The 19,971-nt window shown below is 58.2% G+C and overlaps 6 protein-coding genes across 6 annotated transcripts; 3 read left to right on the top strand and 3 right to left on the bottom strand.

The window, feature by feature from the left end:
• Positions 1–2,160: 2,160 nt before the first annotated feature.
• Positions 2,161–5,997, top strand: B0T15DRAFT_494351 (calcium-translocating P-type ATPase; the record flags this gene model as incomplete). Its single annotated transcript, XM_062867011.1, has 3 exons — positions 2,161–2,688; positions 2,785–5,036; positions 5,121–5,997. The coding sequence occupies 3 exons, from the start codon at positions 2,161–2,163 to the stop codon at positions 5,995–5,997; spliced, it is 3,657 nt and encodes a 1,218-aa protein (XP_062722025.1).
• A 104-nt stretch (positions 5,998–6,101) lies between these two features.
• Positions 6,102–7,706, bottom strand: B0T15DRAFT_222716 (uncharacterized protein). The gene is made up of 2 exons (XM_062862831.1): positions 7,509–7,706; positions 6,102–7,432 (listed from the first exon to the last, which is right to left on the bottom strand). Exons 1-2 carry the CDS (start codon positions 7,551–7,553, stop codon positions 6,206–6,208), a joined length of 1,272 nt encoding a protein of 423 aa, XP_062722024.1. The 5' UTR covers positions 7,554–7,706; the 3' UTR covers positions 6,102–6,205.
• A 1,730-nt stretch (positions 7,707–9,436) lies between these two features.
• On the top strand, positions 9,437–11,699 carry B0T15DRAFT_534779 (S-adenosyl-L-methionine-dependent methyltransferase). Its single transcript, XM_062869458.1, has 11 exons — positions 9,437–9,783; positions 9,845–9,886; positions 9,953–10,058; positions 10,117–10,139; positions 10,203–10,221; positions 10,276–10,404; positions 10,472–10,494; positions 10,546–10,583; positions 10,658–10,795; positions 10,871–11,290; positions 11,359–11,699. The coding sequence occupies exons 1-11, from the start codon at positions 9,637–9,639 to the stop codon at positions 11,387–11,389; spliced, it is 1,116 nt and encodes a 371-aa protein (XP_062722023.1). The 5' UTR covers positions 9,437–9,636; the 3' UTR covers positions 11,390–11,699.
• On the bottom strand, positions 11,560–13,662 carry B0T15DRAFT_222619 (general substrate transporter). Its single transcript, XM_062862830.1, has 2 exons — positions 13,429–13,662; positions 11,560–13,347 (listed from the first exon to the last, which is right to left on the bottom strand). Exons 1-2 carry the CDS (start codon positions 13,491–13,493, stop codon positions 11,844–11,846), a joined length of 1,569 nt encoding a protein of 522 aa, XP_062722022.1. The 5' UTR covers positions 13,494–13,662; the 3' UTR covers positions 11,560–11,843.
• A 2,107-nt stretch (positions 13,663–15,769) lies between these two features.
• B0T15DRAFT_557105 (uncharacterized protein) lies at positions 15,770–17,720 on the bottom strand (the record flags this gene model as incomplete). The annotated part of the gene is made up of 2 exons (XM_062870438.1): positions 16,771–17,720; positions 15,770–16,694 (listed from the first exon to the last, which is right to left on the bottom strand). Exons 1-2 carry the CDS (start codon positions 17,586–17,588, stop codon positions 15,770–15,772), a joined length of 1,743 nt encoding a protein of 580 aa, XP_062722021.1. The 5' UTR covers positions 17,589–17,720.
• Positions 17,721–18,499: 779 nt separating this feature from the next.
• On the top strand, positions 18,500–19,909 carry B0T15DRAFT_396272 (uncharacterized protein; the record flags this gene model as incomplete). Its single annotated transcript, XM_062864827.1, has 1 exon — positions 18,500–19,909. One exon carries the CDS (start codon positions 18,500–18,502, stop codon positions 19,907–19,909), a length of 1,410 nt encoding a protein of 469 aa, XP_062722020.1.
• Between the last annotated feature and the right edge of the window lie 62 nt (positions 19,910–19,971).

Genomic DNA, 19,971 nt, shown 5'->3' with positions numbered 1-19,971 from the left:
GCGGTGGTAGGGAGATAGGGGTTACGCAACGCAGCGTGTGATGGAAGGGGACAACGGTAGAGACAGATCGTTCTAAGTATTTAGATGGACTTATCATTAATTCGAATAGAAGAGAAGGTCATGTACTTAGTAGTACTCTTCAGCCGCTTTTGTTGCCGTTGAGGCACAAGTACTGTGGAATTCAGCGGCTATTGTTTCACCACTGGTGCCACTGAGGAGCAAGGTACGTTCTGGTACCACAATGAAGAGTGTAAGAGACTATGACCAAAAGTTGTTACCCGCTAATGAGTTGTCCGTACGACTCATACATGTACGTAGTACGCACGACCCGCTCCGGAACAAAATCCTCAAGACGGTCTCTGCAGGTCCCTCTCGTCCCAAGTCCTATCTCGTCACCGGGCCCTTATCCCAGAGGCACTTGAGGGAATATAAAAGTAGCTGAACAGACTGAGGACGAAGTTAGTCTGCCGTCACTATTCGAGATGAGACGTGCATTTCTGGTGATCGCCTCGAAGTCGTCGGAGCTCGGTAAGTCTATCTCTTCATTAACGGGCTGGACGAGTTCCGGGGGCGGCTCTCGAGTTCATAACTATTAGCCTCAGCATAGCTTTAAACATCAAAGCCATAGTCTCGAGCAGAAGCATCCCAGAGTGTATCGCCGCCTTTGGGGATCGTCCGAAGCTTCGGCTGCAGTATCTTACTCGACGAGACATCAGGATCTATGTGCACGACACTATCGGTGGTCACGGACACATGCAGAGATTTATCAGTTGACACCCATGCGAGGCGACGATGCTCTTCGGAGATATCGTGCACAAGGCCTCCGGCATCTTTCTCTGGGTCATTCTTGCCTACAGGTCGGGTTTGTCTCGTTTCGCCGATTACGACCAGATTGTTGACACAAGACATCCCTGCCTGAATTCTTCCACGTCTGTTAAAAGAGTTGGATGATAAGTGTATATACGTCCCGCGGGATCAGCTACACCAAGCGATCGAAACCCTGAGGAAGAAAGAACGTGAAAGACCACCGGAAACCCCGGACAGCGATTCCATGCCATCTACACCTAACGCGGAGCTGGAACAGCTATGGATGGAAGATACGACAACGCCGACTAAAGCCAACTTCCTCGTCCCTCCCTACCTTAGTTAAGTTGTTCTCCGCGGAGCCACTCTATGAAGCCTCCCGCGGTAAAGCCTACCTAGGTCAGTAGTGGTATTCATGGGCATGTCGAGTTTAAACTTGAAATTTCGTCTGCGGCCAACCATGCTGAACCTTTCAGGAGATGAGGTTTCGGTTATCTGAGCCAGCATATACCTGTATTTACACACTCTCTCCGTTACCCTTTCCAAGCTGTCTTCCAAGTTCTGTCATTCCCTGTGCCGAATACCCGTAACTTCCAGGCTATCACGGCTATGTAGGGCTGTTGCACCTAGGCGCCAAGATGCCAAGTCGAATCCAAGAACTGCCAGGTGGGCCCAAGAAGTGGAGTCCAAGGTCTAACAACACTCGCCGTGGCGCTAGAACCAGACCTTAGCTCAACAAAGTTGAACCAGCTGCTGTACTTGGCGCAACCTGCTAGATCACCTGTGTCGCGCACTGCCTCAGTTGCGGATTGTCTGTACTGTACATACTGTGGTACCTGTCTGTGTGTATGTGAGAATCGCCGAGGGTTGCCGAGGTTCTTGTGTCTTGAACCTTGACCGAGCCCAGCCCGTTACAAACTTACAATCCCAGGTTGCCAGTGATTTACGCAAGGTAAAGAAAGGTGGGCGCCGGATACCAATAATCGGATTAGCTGATACCTAGTATATCTGGAGACAGGTATCTTGGCATAAAAATTACTTCTGAAATACATAAGAGTAGAGTAGACCGCTTCTTCCTTCCAAGTTCCGCCCACTTCTGTTCTGCTCTCTCCATCTTGCGCTTTGCAAATTCTATGACTGGTAATGGCCGCGTCGCCGCACAAGGACGCGATTACTACTACTAGTAGTAGCAGTGGCGATGCCCTCCCTCCAAAGGACAAGTCCAAGTCTGCGCAGGATGCGGCGCCTAATAAAAGTGTCGTTGAAGGCAATGAAGAGCTATTCCGGATCCGCTTCCAACAAGCCGGCCTGGCCGCCCAGCGATCCAGAGCCGGCGATCCTCGGCGCCAATTTCCCATGTCGGCAGACCAGCTCCGGCGACTCAACGAGGCGCGCAGCATTGCTGCCCTCCGGGCGCTGGGCGGCCAGGCCGAACTGGCGCACGCAATACGCAGCGACGCCAAGGCCGGCCTCAGCCTGGACGGAGATCACTCGGACCGTCGGAAGGTGTATGGCGAGAACCGGCTGCCCAAGCCCAAGCAGCGCTCGCTGCTGCAGCTCGCGTGGCTGGCCTTCAACGACAAGCTTATCTTCCTGCTGACGGCGTCCAACGTGGTCTCCCTGGCGCTCGGCATCTACGAGGCCGTCACCGACGACGGCGAGGGCGGCGACGGTGGGGGCAAGCTCGAGTGGATCGAGGGCGTGACCATTGCCGTGGCGATCCTCGTCATCGTGTTCGGCCAGGCCATCAACGACAAGCTGCGGAACAGGAGGTTCTTGAAGCTCAACGAGAAGAAGGACGAGAGAGATGTCGCCGTCGTGAGGTCCGGGAGGAACACCGTCATCTCCGTCTTTGACATCTTGGTGGGCGATCTCGTAAGGCTGGTATGTAGTAGTACTTAAACCCACTTTGGAGTCTCGCAGCACGCGGAAAGAAAGAAAAAACAGTGCTGACGTGGGGTGTAATGTGTACCGGTACAGGAAGCTGGGGATGTCGTGCCGGCAGATGGCGTCCTTGTCGACGGGTTCGGCGTGCAGTGCGACGAGTCTCCGCTCTCGGGCGAATCCGAATTGGTGGCCAAGATTCCCGTTCGCGAGGCCGTGGCCGAGCCCGTGGCCGAGGCCGGCGGGCACAGTGACTGCTTCATCATGAGCGGCACTCGAGTCGTGCACGGCGTGGGCACCTATCTCGTCACCGCCGTCGGCACAAATTCCGTGTACGGCCGGATCCAGATGAGCCTCCACAACGACGTCGAGGAGACGCCTCTGCAGCGCAAGCTCGGCCGCCTGGCAAAGTACATCATCATCGCCGGGTTCGTCGTCGGCTCGCTCTTCTTTACCATCCTGCTCATCCGCTGGCTCGTCCGGCTGCGGTATTTTGTCGGAACCCCCGAGGACAAGGGCGAATCCTTCCTGGACATCTTCATGCTCTCGGTGACGGTCGTCGTCATCGGGGTGCCCGAGGGGCTGTCACTTGCCGTGGCGGTCGCGCTGGCCTTCGCTACCACCCGGATGCTGAAGGACAACAACCTGGTGCGCCTGCTCCGGTCGTGCGAGACCATGGGCAACGCCACCACCATTTGCTCCGACAAGACGGGAACGCTGACCCAGAACGTGATGTCGGTGGTGTCCGGCGTCATTGGCAAACCGCTTGGCCGGGAGAAGCAGCAGGAGCCGCGGGTTTCGCCGCCAGTTACCGACGACAAGAGGCAGTCCGAATTCGAAAAAGAAGGGCCGACACCGATGGTTACAGGGGCTAACCTCTCTGGCACCACGCTCTCGGCCGACGTCGTGGAGCTGCTGAAACAAAGCGTGGCCCTGAACTCGACGGCGTTTGAGCAGGGCGGGCCGGGGACGTCGGACTTCATCGGGTCCAGCACGGAAAGCGCGCTGCTGAAGTTTGGCCGCGACCATCTCGCCATGGGACCGCTCGCGGAAGAGAGAGAGAACGCCGAGGTGGTGGAGCTTTTCCCGTTCAACCCCGTCCGGAAGTGGATGGCCGCGCTCATCAAGACCGGAGCAGGAGGCAAGCACCGCATGCTGGTCAAGGGAGCGCCCGAGGTCATCCTTGCCAAGTGCTCGACGGTCCTCAGCGCGCCCGAGGAGGGCTTGGCCTCGGAGGTACTCACGGAACAGATAGGCAGCGACCTGTCGTCGTTTGCGCACGAGCTCTCGGGCCAAATGCTGAGAACGGTCGCGCTCGCGTACCAAGACTTCGACGTCTGGCCCCCGGCCACGGACACGACCGCCGACGACGACGACGGGACTCTGACCTCCCAGACGGGCGTGGGCGTCGAAGCCGGCAGGGTGGACTTCGAAGGTCTCTCGCAGCACCTGACGCTGGCCGGCATCCTGGCCATCCGTGACCCGCTCCGGCCCGAAGTGCCCGACTCGGTCCGCAAGTGCCAGGACGCCGGCGTCTTTGTCCGGATGGTGACCGGGGACGCCTTCGAGACGGCGCGGGCCATCTCCCAGGAATGCGGCATCTACACGGCAGGCGGCATCGCCATGGACGGCCCCACTTTCCGGAAACTCACCTCGCAGCAGCTGGGCCTCGTGCTTCCTCGCCTGCAGGTGCTTGCGCGGTCGAGCCCCGCCGACAAGGAGAGGCTGGTCCGCCATCTCAAGCGGCTCGGCGAGACAGTGGCCGTGACGGGCGACGGCACCAACGATGCCTTCGCCCTGAAGGCAGCCGATGTCGGGTTTGCCATGGGTGTTAGCGGGACCGAGATCGCGAAGGAAGCCAGCTCCATCATTCTTATGGACGATAACTTTGCGAGCATTGTCAAGGCGCTGGCATGGGGGAGGACGGTCAACAACGCGGCCAAGAAGTTCATCCAGTTCCAGTTTACCATTAACATTACGGCAGCCATCTTGACCATCGTCTCTACCCTGGTCGACGACGTCGATGCCTCCATCTTTGCCGTCATCCAGCTCCTGTGGCTGAATCTGATCATGGATATCTTCGCGGCTGCCGCCCTCGCAACCGACTCCCCGACGCCGGATCTCTTGAAGCGGCGACCCGAGCCACGAAACGCCCAGATCATCGACGCCACCATGTGGAAGATGATCCTCGGCCAGTCCATCTACCAGCTGGCCGTGATCTTCTCCCTGCACTACGCCGGCCGCGGCGTTTTCACGGCTTCTGGCGCGGACGAAGGCGTGCGGGACGTGCAGCACCACACGCTTGTCTTCAACACGTACATGATGATGCAACTCTTTAACCAGCTGAAGTAAGTCTTGCCCTCCCCCGGCGGCCGCTAACCCGTCTCCCTCATATTGCTGTTCAAGGATAATAATGATGATTCCTTATCCAGCTGCCGACGGACGGACAACGACCTCAACATCCTTGCCGGCGTGCACCGCAACCCGTGGTTCATCGGCGTCCAGCTCCTGACGCTCGCCGGCCAGATTGTCATCATCTTCAAGGGCGGCAACGCCTTCCAGACGGCGCCGCTGACGGGCGCGCAGTGGGGCTGGTGCCTGCTGTTCGGCCTGCTGACCCTCCCGCTGGGTGCCGCCATCCGCCAGGTCCCGGACTCGCTCGTCGCCGCCCTCGGACGGCGCCTGCGCCCTCTCGCCTGGCCGGTGCGCCGCGCCGTGCGCTTCTTCCGCGGCCGGAGGGAGAAGTCTAGGAGAAAAAACAAGTCGGATCTCGAGCAGCGCATCGGTGATAGAGCGCCGTATTACTTTGAGGACCTTGAGGATGACGAGGAGAGGCGGGTGCGACGGATCCAGTGGACGTGGCACTGGCAGCACGCGGAGAAGGCCACCACCACTACAACAAATAGTACTAAAAAGAAGAAAGCCCCGACGGGCCACGGGATCGCCAGCGCCATGGCTTCGGCCGGCGCCGATCTGGCCAACCAGACGGTCGCTGCCGTCGGGCTTCCGCAGCGGTTGGGCCGGGCCGCGACGGGGTTTTCGCAGGTGACTACGACGACAGCGGCGACTGCGACGGAGGACGACAACAACGACGACCTTTACACGGGCGCAGGCAGAGGCGAGATTATCGATCTTCCGGCGGCCATTGAGAGGGCGAAGCGCGGGGGTGGCGCCGATACCGCCGCTGGCTCGTGGCGGCTGGAGGTGCACCCGGACACGGACAGGGACGATCCGGTTATTATGCCTGACATTATCAGGGCCCGTGTGCCGCCGAGCCAGAACGCGGCGCTCCAACGGTGGATGGCATAGTAGGCGTTCGCATATTGGGAGAACTACTAGTACTAGCAGAAGTGAGAGTAGGTCATCAATAACACGTCTATTGAGGTGCCGATCTGCCAAATGCCAATCTAATCCCAAACATGCAGATCCAAAATACCGTTATAGGATCAAACCATGTGCCACAACGCCAACGCTATGTATACTTGTAAAGAGAGCATGCCAACAATCCCGCCATCCATCAGTACCCGAACGGTGTAGCGCCCGCTCGGAACGGCCGTTCCAAGGTCTTCACCCGCCCGTCATTGATCTTCCACACGCCCTTGGTCCTGTCGTGATGCAGCTGCCATCCCATGCCCTCGGACAGCCGGTGGAACACCTCATGGCTCTCTCCCGGCACGGACCGAAACAGCAGCGGCTCCCACGCCACCCCGCGCCTTGCCTCGCTTGCCCTCATCTGCCGCTGCGCCTGCTCGACCTTGGTCTTCTCGGCCACCACTGTCCTCATGTCCCCAACCCGCAGGCCATGCAGCACGCCGGCCCACGCCCGCCGCGACTCCCACGGGTCCTGCGCCTCCAGCGGCGCAATGTCCATCGGCACGGGCTCGTTCTCGGGCGCATCCAGGTCCACGACCTCCAGCACCTCGTCACTGCTGCAATCCCGCACCGTCCACCCCTCGCTCCAACACCCGGCAACCTCAAACAGCGGCTCCTTCCTCCTCTTATCCTCCCGACGATACACCCTTGCCTCGAACGAGTTCCGCTTCCCGCGAATCAGCCCTTCCCCCCAGAACCGGCACTCGGTGACAAACCCGGCGCTCGAAACAAGCTGATACGTGCCCGCGATCTCGGGGTACAGACAACCCGACAAGAACCCGCGCACTTTCACGTCGGGGAGCGGCACGAGATGGTCCTCGTCGTACCTGTCGACATGCAGCGTGGCGTGCCCGACCTGGCGGATGTTGACGCTGCCGTTGAAGGTCATCTCGACGCGGGCGTAGCCGTCGGCGCGCACGCCGTGCGCCCGGTCGGCCACGTGCATGGCCGTGATGGGCGGGTGGTGCGACACCTGCTCGGCCACCAGGTCGATCGTGCACTTGCGCTCCGCGTCGGCCCACCGCGCGAGGAAGAGCTCGCCTAGGAAGGCGTTGAGCGGTTTGCGGATGGATTTGGTTTGGCTGGGCGGCGATGATGATGAGGTTGTGGTGCCGTCGGTAGAGGTAGTACTAGTACTAGTAGTAGGGGTCGGGTAATGGTCCACGCCGATGTAGAGCTGGCTGCGCAGTGCCATTAGGAACCAGCGGAGCACGAGGAGGGCGCGCTTTTCCGGGCTGGGCTCGAGGGCCGGGGCCGCGAAGACCGCGGGCCGTTCCGCCCAGCAGTGGCCTACTTCGACGACGGAGCAGGGTGCCAGCAGCGACGGCGGGCCGGTTACGTTGGCCAGGTCGCCCTTGACCGTGCCGAGGAACTGCACGGAGATCATTATCGGTCAGTGAGGCGGCGCACTAGTAGGATGGTTTGCCATAGGTACAAGTACTACACACCTTAACAAGTTCACGCAGGCGAGAGTGCAAAGATCTGCTGTCCATGGTAGGGGGTTTTGAAATGTAAAAATGGAAAATACCTAGTCGTCAAGGTGCTGTCTATTAATGAAGCCGGATGTTATTGATAATGGATCAACCTAAGGGATGTGGATATCACTTGAACTTGGAGTGATACATCAAAAGTTAAGTCCAGAATCACTCGCCTGAGAATGCTGAACAAAGATGCCCGAAACAAATGCGGGAAGCAATGGCACTTATAAAGTCGTAGTACGAGTAAGACCATTGTCCCCATCAAAGCCCGTGCCTTTGTTGGTTGACGCGCTTTGTTTCAGCTTCGTCTCACCTGGCGAGTCAGGTCCGGAGGCGAAGGGAACGGATCAATCGTGCCCGACATGACGCGGGACACGCAATCCACCGACGACTGGTGCCAGCAAGTCCTGCTATCCTGCGTTTTCCATCGGTCGTGCTTCTTGACAACCGCGACCACGTGGTCGCACCTTCACATGCAAGGACATTAGGTGCGTCTGTGATAGTGCTTGTGGCGTGGTGGGGCGCAGTCTCTCGACTCTCGACCTCAACCGAAGTGCCATGCATGAGCCCCAACATCCAACGCACGCGGTAAGCACGAATACACTCACCGATATCGCATATGCGATTGCAATCGGCCTGGCTTTTATAGGGTCGAATGATCGCAATGAAGTCAAGCCGAGTCAATCATCTGCCACAAAATTGATGACCGCCCTCGCCGCCTTACCCCTGTCGAGACGGCTAGTTGGGGTTAGGGTTGTTGACCATAGCCTCGGCGTCCAGGTGCTGCTGACCCACTGGGCCGGCGATATATGTTAGGGACAGGTGCACTGCCTTAGGTTAATAGAAACTGCGCTCTGCGGTGTACCCATCGAGTCCCCCCCCCCCCCCCAAGTCCGGATACCTTCTGCATATACCACTGACACCCCAAAAGGCAAATGCAACAAACCCCATTATCTGGACATCCCGAGGCCGCTGTTTACGCTCGGCAGTTCAAAGGGAGCTGTGACTGTGTTGTAGCGGGGCGTATGGGGCGCGCGGGTAACCGACCCGAACCCGGCGATTAAAGACAAATGAGACGGTACCTACTCCGTCTACACACTGTCTCCGGACGTGACCCCCTAGGCTCCTATAAGTTGCCTGGATCGATATTGCGTAGTATTGGTTTATAGTCCTATTTGCACTTTTCCTCGACTTTTACCCCTACCCAAGCAAGGTTGTGGAGGAGCTAAGCTGCCAAAAGCAAAACGGTCTCCGCTGGCGCTCCGCGGAAGCTAAAACAGCTCACCGGCCCGAGCCGACGCTACAGGACGGGTACGACGTTGTCGCAAGCTGCAACGGAGACAAACGAGACCGGCCGTCAAAATCGCAGTTTGCTACAAGCTCTGCAGTGCAAATCGCAATTCATTGTGACTCTACTCTACACGGAAGTCCATATTAGTACGGTGGAAGTGGAAGACTAGGACGCAACAGGAGGTACTTGTATGTACAAACCTAGGTACGCGGAAAGGCGGCACAAAGTTCCCATGCAATGCTACCATTATTTACAGCTCTCTCACCTTGCCAATTGCATGCACTCAGCCAGCCTACCTACCTTAGTGAAAGAGGCATCGCGGGAATATGGAGAACATGGAAGCAACTTCACATATCTGCATCTGCAATGCCCGTCGCCACGCCAAGTTTAGCTGCTCCTCCATTGAATAATACTACCTCATCCGGGGCTTGAGATGGTTGGTACATAACTCCGACTCCCGAGTCAATCGCGACTCCTGTGCGCATCCGAACTCCAATTCCATCCCGTCATTGGCAGGCTCAGCCCGCGGAGGTGAAGCCGCCGGGCCGGACCCTGCTTCTTGCATTTGTCTTGCATTGTGCGGGTAGTCAAAGCCAACGGTCACACCAGAAGAATCCCCCACATCTTTCCGTGCTTCAAATCGGCGGAGCAACCCCGCCGATCCAAGGATTTCCGTTGTTCCGCATCTTCCCCTCTCCGTTGATTTCCTATCCCGACAAAAGAACCTTGAGTAAAGAAAGACGGATTTTCGGCCGCCCGTGAAGATCGCAAACCCATTCCCTCGGTTCGGCTACCATTTTCGCCGCCATGGGAGATAGCGCCGCCAAATCGCCGGCCAAATCTCCGACCCCAGGCCGGGGGTCGCCCGCGGCATCGCCACCTGCGGCCGCAAGCCCGAATACCGCAGCGAGTCCTCCAGCGCCGCCCGCTAACACCGGAGTTCTGGAGGTTGATGTGGGTGGCGCAAGGGTCGGAAACTGGCCAGGGCGATACATACTGATTTCGTAACCCACAGGCTAGCTCTGACCGTGATGATACCGACTCTGCGTTCGGGCCGGTATGACCACAAGTAGTGTATTTTCCATTCTTTAGTAGACCACGGCGCTTACTGGTGCGATGACAGGGCGGCGACGTCAGTGATACGACATCGCTCGCATCGTTCATCTACAAATACCGGGAGCAGAATGGCCGCACCTACCATGCCTACCAGTCAAACGGCGAGTACAAGCGTAGGTGCCTTTGCCGAGCTTCTCTGTGAACACAAGAGTGAAGGCTGATGTCACGCAGCATACTTCCTCCCAAACGACGACGTACGAGCTCCCTCTGAGTCATGGCTGTTGAGGTGGGGTGATTGCTAACAGAAATGACCATAGAGAGAAAATGACCGGCTCGGTAAGACATGGCTATGACATTACTACTACCCCCCGGCTACTTACCGGAATGTAGACCTCCAGCACAACCTCCTCATACTGACGCAGGACAACCAATTGTTCACCTGCCCGGGTGTGAAGGAACGGCCAGTTTCCCGGGTGCTTGACGCCGGATGCGGAACCGGCTGCTGGGCCATAGACTTTGGTGTGTTTGTTGAGCAACCACTTCCAGTCTCACCAACCCTAGATGGAAAGTGCTGACTGCTTTCCAGCCGATGAGTACCCCGAGGCGGCTGTATGTATCATACGCGATTTGCGGGATGAAACGGAACTGACGATTCGCCAGGTCGTGGGAGTTGATCTCAGCCCCATCCAACCTGCATTGTGAGTGCACCCGCGGCTAGTGTAGTGCGAGGTAGCACAGTACACAAAAAAGGGTTGGGGCTAATACACGCTAGTGTCCCACCAAATGTCGAGTTCTTCGTCGACGATCTTGAGGAGGAATGGAACTTCGTCCACCCCTTCGACTTCGTCTATGCGCGCTTCCTGACAGGGTCAATCAAAGACTGGCCCAAGTTCTTTAGGCAGGCATATCAGTAAGCTTCGTCTTCCGCTCAGTGGCTCTGCTTGCCCCCCCTTGCCTTCCTCCATCACTCACCACAACCCTATAGACACCTAAAGCCAGGCGGCTACATCGAAATCTGCGACATCATCAGCCCGCTGAGCTGCGACGACGGCACGCTGACGGACGAGACGCCCATGCAGCGGTGGAACACCCTGCTGCTCGAGGCGACGCAGAAGCTGGGCGCGCCGCTGAACAGCGCGCTGGAGTACAAGCGGCAGCTCGTAGAGGCCGGGTACCAGAACGTCGTGCAGGTCGAGTACAAGTGGCCGACAAACACGTGGCCCAAGGACAAGAAGCACAAGGAGATCGGCGCCTGGAACCTCACCAACATGACGGCCGCCCTGCAGGCCCTGAGCTTGATGATCTTCACTACGGTGCTGGGCTGGTCGGTCGAGGAGGTCGAGCTGCTGCTGATGGATGTTCGCAAGGACTTCAAGAACCGTGATATACATGCGTACTGGCCGATGTGAGTTTATTGAAGCTATGCTGGTTTGGGAGAGGGAACTTTCGCTGACTGTGGTGCTTTGCGTCCAGATGGATTGTGTATGGGCAGAAGCCGGAGTAGGGTGATAAGGAAGAGGGCCCACGGTGGCCGCAGTTCAACCGGGTGCAGTTTGTGGAGTGTTCGGGCAAGGCAGTTATAATTCAGTGAAGGGGTTGCTGAGACGACAAAGGGGGGGGATGCGCTGCCTTCGCATTGCTGCTCAATATTTCGGCGTACATACAACCTCGCCTTTTCCTCTTATTCCACGACATACACTAAAATGCCGGGAGTTTTCTTGGCGTTGAATCACAGATTTGGCGACGCTGGGAGCATGCAACTCAGGGGCTCATCAGGTCACGCAGGCACACACACGATGTCTCGTGACTGAGGGGTTCGTCAGTAAAAAGAGCTCAGATTCCCCATCATCCGGTTCATCTATCCTGAGGCTCCCGCATCAACTCCGAAAACACCACCTCATGTCTCATGTGATGTGAATACAAAAGAGAAAAAGGTCTGTCGCATCCCGCACCTCCTCCTAAACCTTCTCCGAGGCCTCGACAACAGGCTCCGGCTGCACGCCGGCCTCATCTCCCTTCCTCTGCCTCGCGGCCACGGCCTCAATCTCGGCCACTAGGCGCGAGTCGCCCTTCTTGGTGTTCCACGGGTGCGGGCCGTCGGGCGAGAAGAGCAGCTCGATCTCCTCGAGCGTCTTGCCGCACGTCTCCGGGCACAGCACGAAGAACCAGGCGGCGGCGGCGACGCAGAGCACGCCGAAGATGATGAAGATCTTCCAAGTGATGTTGACGAAGGCCGGCGGGGTGAACATGCCCAGGGCGAAGTTGAAGACCCAGTTGCTCAGCGCGGCCATGGACATGCCCGTGGCGCGCGTGCCGAGCGACCACACCTCGGCGGCGTAGATCCAGCAGACCGGGGCCAAGGTCAGGGCGTAGACGACGATCAGCAGGTACGAGAAGGTCATGACCGTGTTGGCGGGCGCGCCCGGTGTGACGGCGATGACGATGTTGTGGTTGGGCGGGTTGCCGACGCCGCCGGGCACGTAGCGCGAGTGCGCGCCCATGACGCCGCCCACCACGAAGTGGCAGAAGCCCATGCCCAGCGCGCCCCAGATCAGCAGCGTGCGCCGGCCCGTCTTGTCGATGAACAGCCACATGACGCCCGTGAAGATGATGAAGACGGCGTACTGGATGCCCGACGTGACCATGGCCACGTCGCCCGTCAGGCCGGCCATGCTGGCGATGTAGGTCAGGTAGTAGACGATGACGTTGGCGCCGGCGAGTTGCTGCCACGCCTGGACCGACATGCCCGCCAGCGTCCGCTTCCACATGCCGCGCTGGAAGAACTTCCTCCAGCCCTGGCCGGCCTCGCGCTCGGCGAGCATGACGGTCTGGATCTCCTCCCACTCGGCAATGACCAGCGGATCGTCGATGTTGCCGCCGGCCTGGATGCTGGCCAGCGTCTGGATGGCCTCCTGGTCGCGGCCGACCTTGGCGAGCCAGCGCGGCGACCGCGGCAGGAAGGGCAGGCCCAGGATCAGGAAGAAGCAGGGGATGAACTGCGTGCCCCACGCGGTGCGGAACGACGCCGGGCCCTCGATGGACGCGCAGCCGTAGCCGATGAAGTACATGATCAGAATGCCGAACTCGATGGCCAGCTGCTGGATGATGACGAGCGAGCCGCGCTTCTCGGCCTTGGCGATCTCGGCCAGGTACACGGGCACCTGCGACGACGTGATGCCTACCGTGAAGCCGTTGAGCACGCGCCCGGCGATGAGTGTGCCGACGTTCTGGCACGCGACTTGGACGGAGGTTCCGATCAGCCAGAAGAGGCAGGCAAACATGATGGAGTCGCGGCGGCCGATCTTGTCAGAGAGCGGGCCGGCGATGGCAGAACCGACCACGGAGCCGGCGGCCAGAGCAGAACCGATGGCACCTTGGATCACATTCGCCGGGTTGTTGAAGTATTCAATGTACTGGTCGGTCACAACGATGGCGGACATGGACGAAATGTCAAAGCCGAACCTGAAAAACAGCAGAAAGTCAGTCACTGCAACATGGAGATTGGGATAAGGTAGGTGAGGCATGATTGAAAAGAAAACCCACAGCATGCCACCCAGGGTCGCGATGATGGCGACCAGCTGGACATTGTAGATCGTCGGGAGCTTCATCTTGCCCGATTCCCAAGCGAGTAGCTCTTGATGATTGTTGCGAAGGAAGAAGTAAGGATATCGAAAACTTCGGGTTGCAAGATGATGAAAGATGAAGAGTTCTGAGAAATTGCAGGAAGTCGGTGATGGCTTTGGGGAGAGGGTTCAAGTTTCTTTCCACCCGCAAAGTGTAGCAACTGCTTCAAGACAGTCGAACAGTCGGTCCGAATTTCATCCCAACTCCAGGGCGGTGAACAAAAGTGGTGTTACACGGCGGCTCGTGGAGCACCCCGAATGTTAATTTGTGGTGGTGAGTGCGGTAGGCCCTCAATGCACCCGCGAACCAGATCTTCTTCGTCTTCAACGTCGGCCTGCGAACTGCGAGAGTTCCTGCGAAGACGCAATGCACCTCCATCCTGAGCGCGAGGTCTGTGAGCTCTTGGGGCTATTTATTTGCTGCCAACCGCATCCTGCAATCCGGCAACCACCTCGGCAAGGACGTGAACCCTCCGGGTGCTCAACTGCACCCCCCGGGACGTTACATGGCGTGGAGATGCCCCATGGGACCGCTTGTTTGCGGGCTGGTCGTTCTGGGGTTCTGGGGTCTCCGCGATCCGGATCCCACCAATCACCCGCGCAAGACACCACGATGCAGCGGCCTTACTTGGTAGGGGGAGGATCGGCAGACCGAACCGAAGGGGCACAGCATGTGCCATCCAAGAACATGATAGGCGCGCTTCTGGCCCTTCTTCAGCCTGTTCGGTAGTTTCCATGGTTTGATGCCGACGGCTGCACCACCGTTGGTCCTTCCTCGTCCAACCTTTTCACCCTTCGAGTTTCTGGCCTGGGCTCGTTGAAAACAAAAACCTGGGGCCCCGCAACCCGGCTTGGCCTGCGTTGCGCCGGGCCGATTACCACCCCAGCGCACCTCCACATTGCCCCGAGATTTCAAGCTTCAGCAGCAAGCTTTCGCACAGAGGACTGACCATGAGTGGCACGCTTCTGACATCAGTCAGCCGCCGACCCCAGGCCATCCCCGCGAAGCTCGTGTCATGGCCCCCATGGAGAACCTGGAACCGGGCCAACTGCCAAAACCCGGGGCCGCGGCAGCTTTATCTTTTTCGGGCCAGATGCCCGGTCCATGGTTCTGGTGTTGCTTTATGCTCGGCTCCCTTGGCTTCAGCGCTGCTACATTATGACGCAGCCTGGGTTGTCGGCAGCTTGGGTTGTCGGCGGCCTGCTTCCGCTTGGCCGAGACTCGACAACAAAACACACAGAGAATCATTATGATTATTGATGAGTGGGATATCACACGGCATCATCGCTTCGTGGGTTCTATTTGAGAGTAGGAACATGTTCATCCGATTTCTAGCGCTGCATGACTCGGCACTCCTCGCGGAGGCCAGGGTGGCCCGGCCCGGCGCCGAAGGATTTCTTCGGTGAAGACCCGAGAGCCGAACTCCACCCGGCAACTCCAATCTTCCGGCAGCGGCCTGTTCAAATCTCCGCCTCCTTCGCCAAACATATTGTGTAATCCGTACGGATTACATGTGCACCGAAACCAGAGATGAAGGGAAACCCATTCTCGGATAGGCCTGTCATGTCACGGCCTGGAACAACCCGACAAAACAACAAAGCTTTCGGGCAATAGTAAGGAACCCTCTTGAATGCGTTGAGATTTCAGGATTGGGCACCGAAAATCGGGATTGTAAACACCACCAACAAACACTAGGAATTACTCGGGAGGTTAAATTATCTGGACGAGTTTCGTGTTTTATGAGACGCTCAAAACTAAAAGCCGCTGAAACCTGCAGTTCTCCCAGCGACCGTTGCGCTTTGTCTCCCGGTCCGAAAACACGATCTCGCCCATCGGCAGCCGGGTAGCGAGACATCGGGATGAAGGCTAAGAAGGCGCCGCTGCAGTGCTACACATCCGGGATGAAGATACACCTGTAGAACTCTGGGCCCTGGGGGTAGTATACGACCTTCTAAATATGACTTGCCTACGCCCGTACCACCACAGAGGTGACTACAGTCAAGTACTACGCTGAGATGTGCAGTGAGACACTGGTAGGAGTAATTGCTACATCTACCTAAGACGTTGCAACCATACCCGACAGCGAAACCTCCATCTGTCCACCCAACTGTCCGTGCGCGCTATCCGCAATGCACTGTGTCAACGCGCGACGTCGTTCCCTTCATTCCTCACCGCGGTTGCCGCCGACTGACTGTCGCCGGAGGGCACATGCTCATACAGGTGGCGCTTCGTTGGCGAAGCCGTCCTCTGGATAGTAAGACTAGAGGTAACCATTCTGAAGCGCCTGGAATGGATTCAATGAAAAATGGCCGGTGATGTAATTCTCCGTTACGGTGCGTTTGTCATAGTACTCAGTGGAGAATATTGTTTCATAGTCTGGCTGTGGCATGCTGAAGGTCTCCGCACCGTACGGCGACCGAAGGCTCATAGTACGGGGCTTCTTCTCCTGAAGCCGTTCCAAGGCCTCTTCCCAGGTACCACTGCGGAGTTCGATAGAATCTAAGCCAAGATGGTAAACTGAGTCGGGCAACCGTTTGAGGATGAGTAGCAGCTTGGAGAGATCGATGGCGACGTAGTGAAGACTGAAGTCTTTCAGGTTGTGTCGAGGCCCAGGTCCCAGTATTCTGTCCAAGTCTATGCTCGGCGATGGGCCATATATAGGCACCGGCCCGATATCCAAGTCCAGCTTTTGCAGGCTTGAAGTTCCCACGAAAGCGGATAAAAAGTCGTGGAGATTGTCTTCTTCCTGAACGACGGGGTAGCCATGGTAGCAGAAACGGAATTGCTTCAACTGCTGCATACCAGCTACGAAGCTGGCTCGGAAGTCGCTGGGTATCCGCGGCATCTTGTGCAGAGGCGGCCAAAGGGAGATGTCGATACCGCTGAGGGATACGCCAGCGAGCCGGACAGATTCTATCAAATCGACGACGCATTGATAGTCAGGACGCTCGAGGCGGTGTTTCATCGCATGTCCACCGCTCATCGGCTGGAGCATACGACGACGTAGCTGATCCCAGCTCACCTCGCTCCCAGGCATCATGAGTCTATCTCTCACGTCAAAGAGAGAATCCTTGAAGGCCATATCTCGCGCTCCCGGCATTCTCGCGATCGCGGAAGCAAGCGCCCGAGGGAAGTTCCCCTTGCGTATCAGCGATTGCTGCTCCTTCAGGCGCGCAACGTACTCCCTATGAGTCTCCTCTATGAATGCTATGTGACGTTCGTCGACCTCTGAGCGTCCGACGACGCCATCAAGAGCCATACGCAGCGTATCGACGATGGCATGTCCTTTTTTTGATCATCTCCGAGGCTTCCTCTTCCGGCATTTGCGCCACGACCCGAAGGACGCGCCCCCCTAAGTTGATCTCCTCCCCAAGTTCCTGCTCATGGTAGTCGATGAATGTGTTAAAGTCCTTGAGGTCCTCGTTGTAGAAACGGAGGTCGACTTTCACGGTACGGACGCCCTTCGAGATTGTGGGATGCCGAGAGATCTCCTCCAAGCGCGCAAGCGATGCTTCGGTGAAGCTGACGCGCACGACTCGCAGGTGAAGTGACGAGCTTAACTGGCAAAATCGTCGACATACCAGGCGAGTGTTCTTAATTTCATTCCCCCGACGACGGATGAGGGGCGGGGCGACTGGTTCAATGACATCGAGAAGTTCCAGGTACTCGAAAATCTCGAGCAGAAGCTCGTCGGGAAGATTGAGGATGTTCAGTCTCCTCAGATACGGGCGTGACAGTTCGTTGATCAGGCGCCTGAGATCGCTTCGCGAAACTTCGAGTTCGTCGATCAGGACGCCTCTCTTCTTGTATTCGCGACCGTAGATCAAGACTAGAGTGTCGCCGTCCAGCTCGTCTTGCTTTCGCTCGTCTTCGGTGAGCGTGATGAAGCCCTCCCGGACTGCCTGACCCCATGAGTTTGGACCTTCCTGGGAATACAGGTCCATGTCCATCAAGCGGTCGCACTCAAGCTGGATGAGTCGAAGCTTCTCGTTCACCGCTCCAAGATCTTCCCACGCTTTACTGAGGCGTTCCTTATCTGTGGCTGGTGGCGCCATTGCCGCGGGCAAATGAGATGCCATTAAGAGGGGTGAAATGTGCGTGACTGATAAATCAGTAAAATGCCTGTGTTAACGGACGCTGGTGATGTTGCATGTCTCCATGTGTGTTTTAGAAGAATGCAGAATGCACGATAGCGGATGGGTCGGGTTCCCTCGAATAAACACGCGCTAATAACGAAGTGTGGGTCCAACGTCTGCAGATGCCGAACAAGTTTGGCAGGAACATTCAGGGTCCTTTGGCCTTCAAGTTGTTGCCACTTGCCAATCCACCAACCCCCAGGACCGGATATGAGCGGTTTTGACGGCGACGGGACTCCAGGGAAACTTTGCGGAAGAGCTCCGCTGGTGAGCGCGCTCCATTCCCCTTGGTATGTATTTACTGTGTAGATACGATTCTAGCCGGGGAAATAAGCCGGGGGGCTTGGCTCGGCCTCCCCACCCCCAGATTCCCCATGGGCAGCGGCTTTAAATACCCGTGGATACCTCGGGTGTGCCGCAGAGATGCATGCGATAGCAGCTGGGCGCGTCTTGTGGTCTACTTTCCCGGGGGTTTAAGCGTGTATTTTCGAAGGAGGTCGTGGATGGTCCACGTGGAGATTGGGACCTGCATCGTTGGTAACATGAAGAGACACCAACTTGTGTCGGGGTTCCCGCAGAGCCTTCGCCGACAGGGGCCGCGGTTGGGATCGCGTCGTTGGTTCTCATATCAGCCGGCCAGAGCGTCAACAGGCGGACCCTCTCACCACATTGACAACGCGGGCAACCTTTCACCAGGAACTTCCAGCACGGGTTGGAGGGCAGCAATAGCTGTGGGGACGGCCATGGGCATCGTCGGGTTCGGCGCCGGCGTCCTCTGCATGAGGACCAGTGGCGAGAATGCCAACCCAAAACCGGATGGCAACACTACGCCAACGTACGCCAACCGCGCCGAGATGGTGCACGCCGCCGAAGAGATCGCCCAGGTGCTGGGCCAGGACTCGGTCAGCTACGACGCCGACGTGCTCGAGCACCACGGCCACTCCGACTGGTCGACGTCCAACTCCCCCGAGCGCGCCGTGGCGGTCGTCTACCCCAGGTCGACCGAGGACGTGTCGGCCATCGCGCGCATCTGCAACCGGCGCAGCGTGCCGATGGTGCCGTTCGGCGCCGGGTCGAGCGTCGAGGGCAACTTCTCGCAGCCGCACTCGGGCATCTGCGTCGACTTTTCCTTCATGGACCAGATCGTGGCCTTCCACCCGGACGACCTGGACGTGGTGGTGCAGCCGGGCGTCAACTGGGTCGACCTGAACGGCCACATCGCCAGCAGCGGCCTGTTCGCGCCCATGGACCCGTCGCCGACAGCCACGGTCGGCGGCATGGTGTCGACCAACTGCTCCGGCACCAACGCCTTCCGCTACGGCACCATGAAGGACTGGGTGCTCAACCTGACCGTCGTGCTGGCCGACGGCACCGTGATCAAGACGCGCCGCCGGCCACGCAAGACCTCGGCGGGCTACAACCTCACGTCCCTCTTCGTCGGCGCCGAGGGGACGCTGGGGATGGTGACAGAAATCACCCTAAAACTCGCGCCCATCCCCCAGCACACCAGCGTAGCCGTCGTGCCGTTTCCCTCGATCCACGCGGCGGCGGCGGCGGCAACGACGCTCATCCGCTCCGGCATCCCGCTCGCAGCGCTGGAGATCATGGACGAGCGGCAGATGGCCATCCTCAACACCCACGGCAGCCCGACGGTGCGCAAACGCCGCTGGGCCGAGCAACCAACCCTCTTCCTCAAATTCTCGGGCGCGACGGTCGAGAACTTGCAGAGCGACATTGCGCGCACGACCGCCCTCATCCAACAACAACTTGAACAACAGAGTAGTAGTACACAAGTCGTATTCGCCCGCACCAAACAGGAAGAAGCCGACCTGTGGGCCGCGCGCAAGGAGTCGCTCTTCACCATGACCAGCATGCGACCCCGCGGGTACGAGATGTGGTCGACCGACGTGGCGGTGCCGATCTCGCGGCTGGCCGAGATCGTCGAGTGGTCCCAGCGAGAATGCGGGCGGTTGGGCATCTTCGCGTCCGTGATCGGGCATGTAGGGGACGGGAATTTCCACGTTGCCATGATGTACGATCCGAAAGACGCGGAGCAGACAGAGAAGGTCGGGGAGTGCGTGCACGCCATGATGCGGCTGGCGCTCGAGATGGAGGGGACCGTTAGTGGAGAGCATGCGATTGGGATTGGTAAGAAGGACTGTCTTAGGGATGAGTTGGGGGAGGAGACGATTGATGTGATGAGGAGGGTGAAACGGGCGGTGGATCCGAAGTGGGTGATGAACCCGGGGAAGGTGTTCGACTAGCCCAAGGAGAAAGCCGTTAATTGCTAGATGGATGCGGAATGATATGCGAAGCGATACCGGGT

The sequence above is a fragment of the Chaetomium strumarium genome, assembly GCF_033439665.1.
Source record: "Chaetomium strumarium strain CBS 333.67 chromosome Unknown B0T15scaffold_4, whole genome shotgun sequence".
Lineage (NCBI taxonomy): Eukaryota > Fungi > Ascomycota > Sordariomycetes > Sordariales > Chaetomiaceae > Chaetomium > Chaetomium strumarium.
The sequence above is the reverse complement of the archived record's forward strand: the minus strand, read 5'-3'. Positions and strand labels throughout refer to the sequence as shown.

What these genes read in the sequence shown, in the direction of transcription:
- B0T15DRAFT_222716 (XM_062862831.1), bottom strand. Translation starts at nt 7,553, where the DNA reads ATGGACAGCAGATCTTTGCACTCTCGCCTGCGTGAACTTGTTAAG. An exon ending in GCCTGCGTGAACTTGTTAAG is followed by an intron (nt 7,433 to 7,508) that starts GTGTGTAGTACT and finishes ATCTCCGTGCAG; the next exon opens with TTCCTCGGCACGGTCAAGGG.
- B0T15DRAFT_534779 (XM_062869458.1), top strand. Translation starts at nt 9,637, where the DNA reads ATGGGAGATAGCGCCGCCAAATCGCCGGCCAAATCTCCGACCCCAGGC. An exon ending in CCGACTCTGCGTTCGGGCCG is followed by an intron (nt 9,887 to 9,952) that starts GTATGACCACAA and finishes GTGCGATGACAG; the next exon opens with GGCGGCGACGTCAGTGATAC. An exon ending in ATACATGCGTACTGGCCGAT is followed by an intron (nt 11,291 to 11,358) that starts GTGAGTTTATTG and finishes CTTTGCGTCCAG; the next exon opens with ATGGATTGTGTATGGGCAGA.
- B0T15DRAFT_222619 (XM_062862830.1), bottom strand. Translation starts at nt 13,493, where the DNA reads ATGAAGCTCCCGACGATCTACAATGTCCAGCTGGTCGCCATCATCGCG. An exon ending in GCGACCCTGGGTGGCATGCT is followed by an intron (nt 13,348 to 13,428) that starts GTGGGTTTTCTT and finishes GCTGTTTTTCAG; the next exon opens with GTTCGGCTTTGACATTTCGT.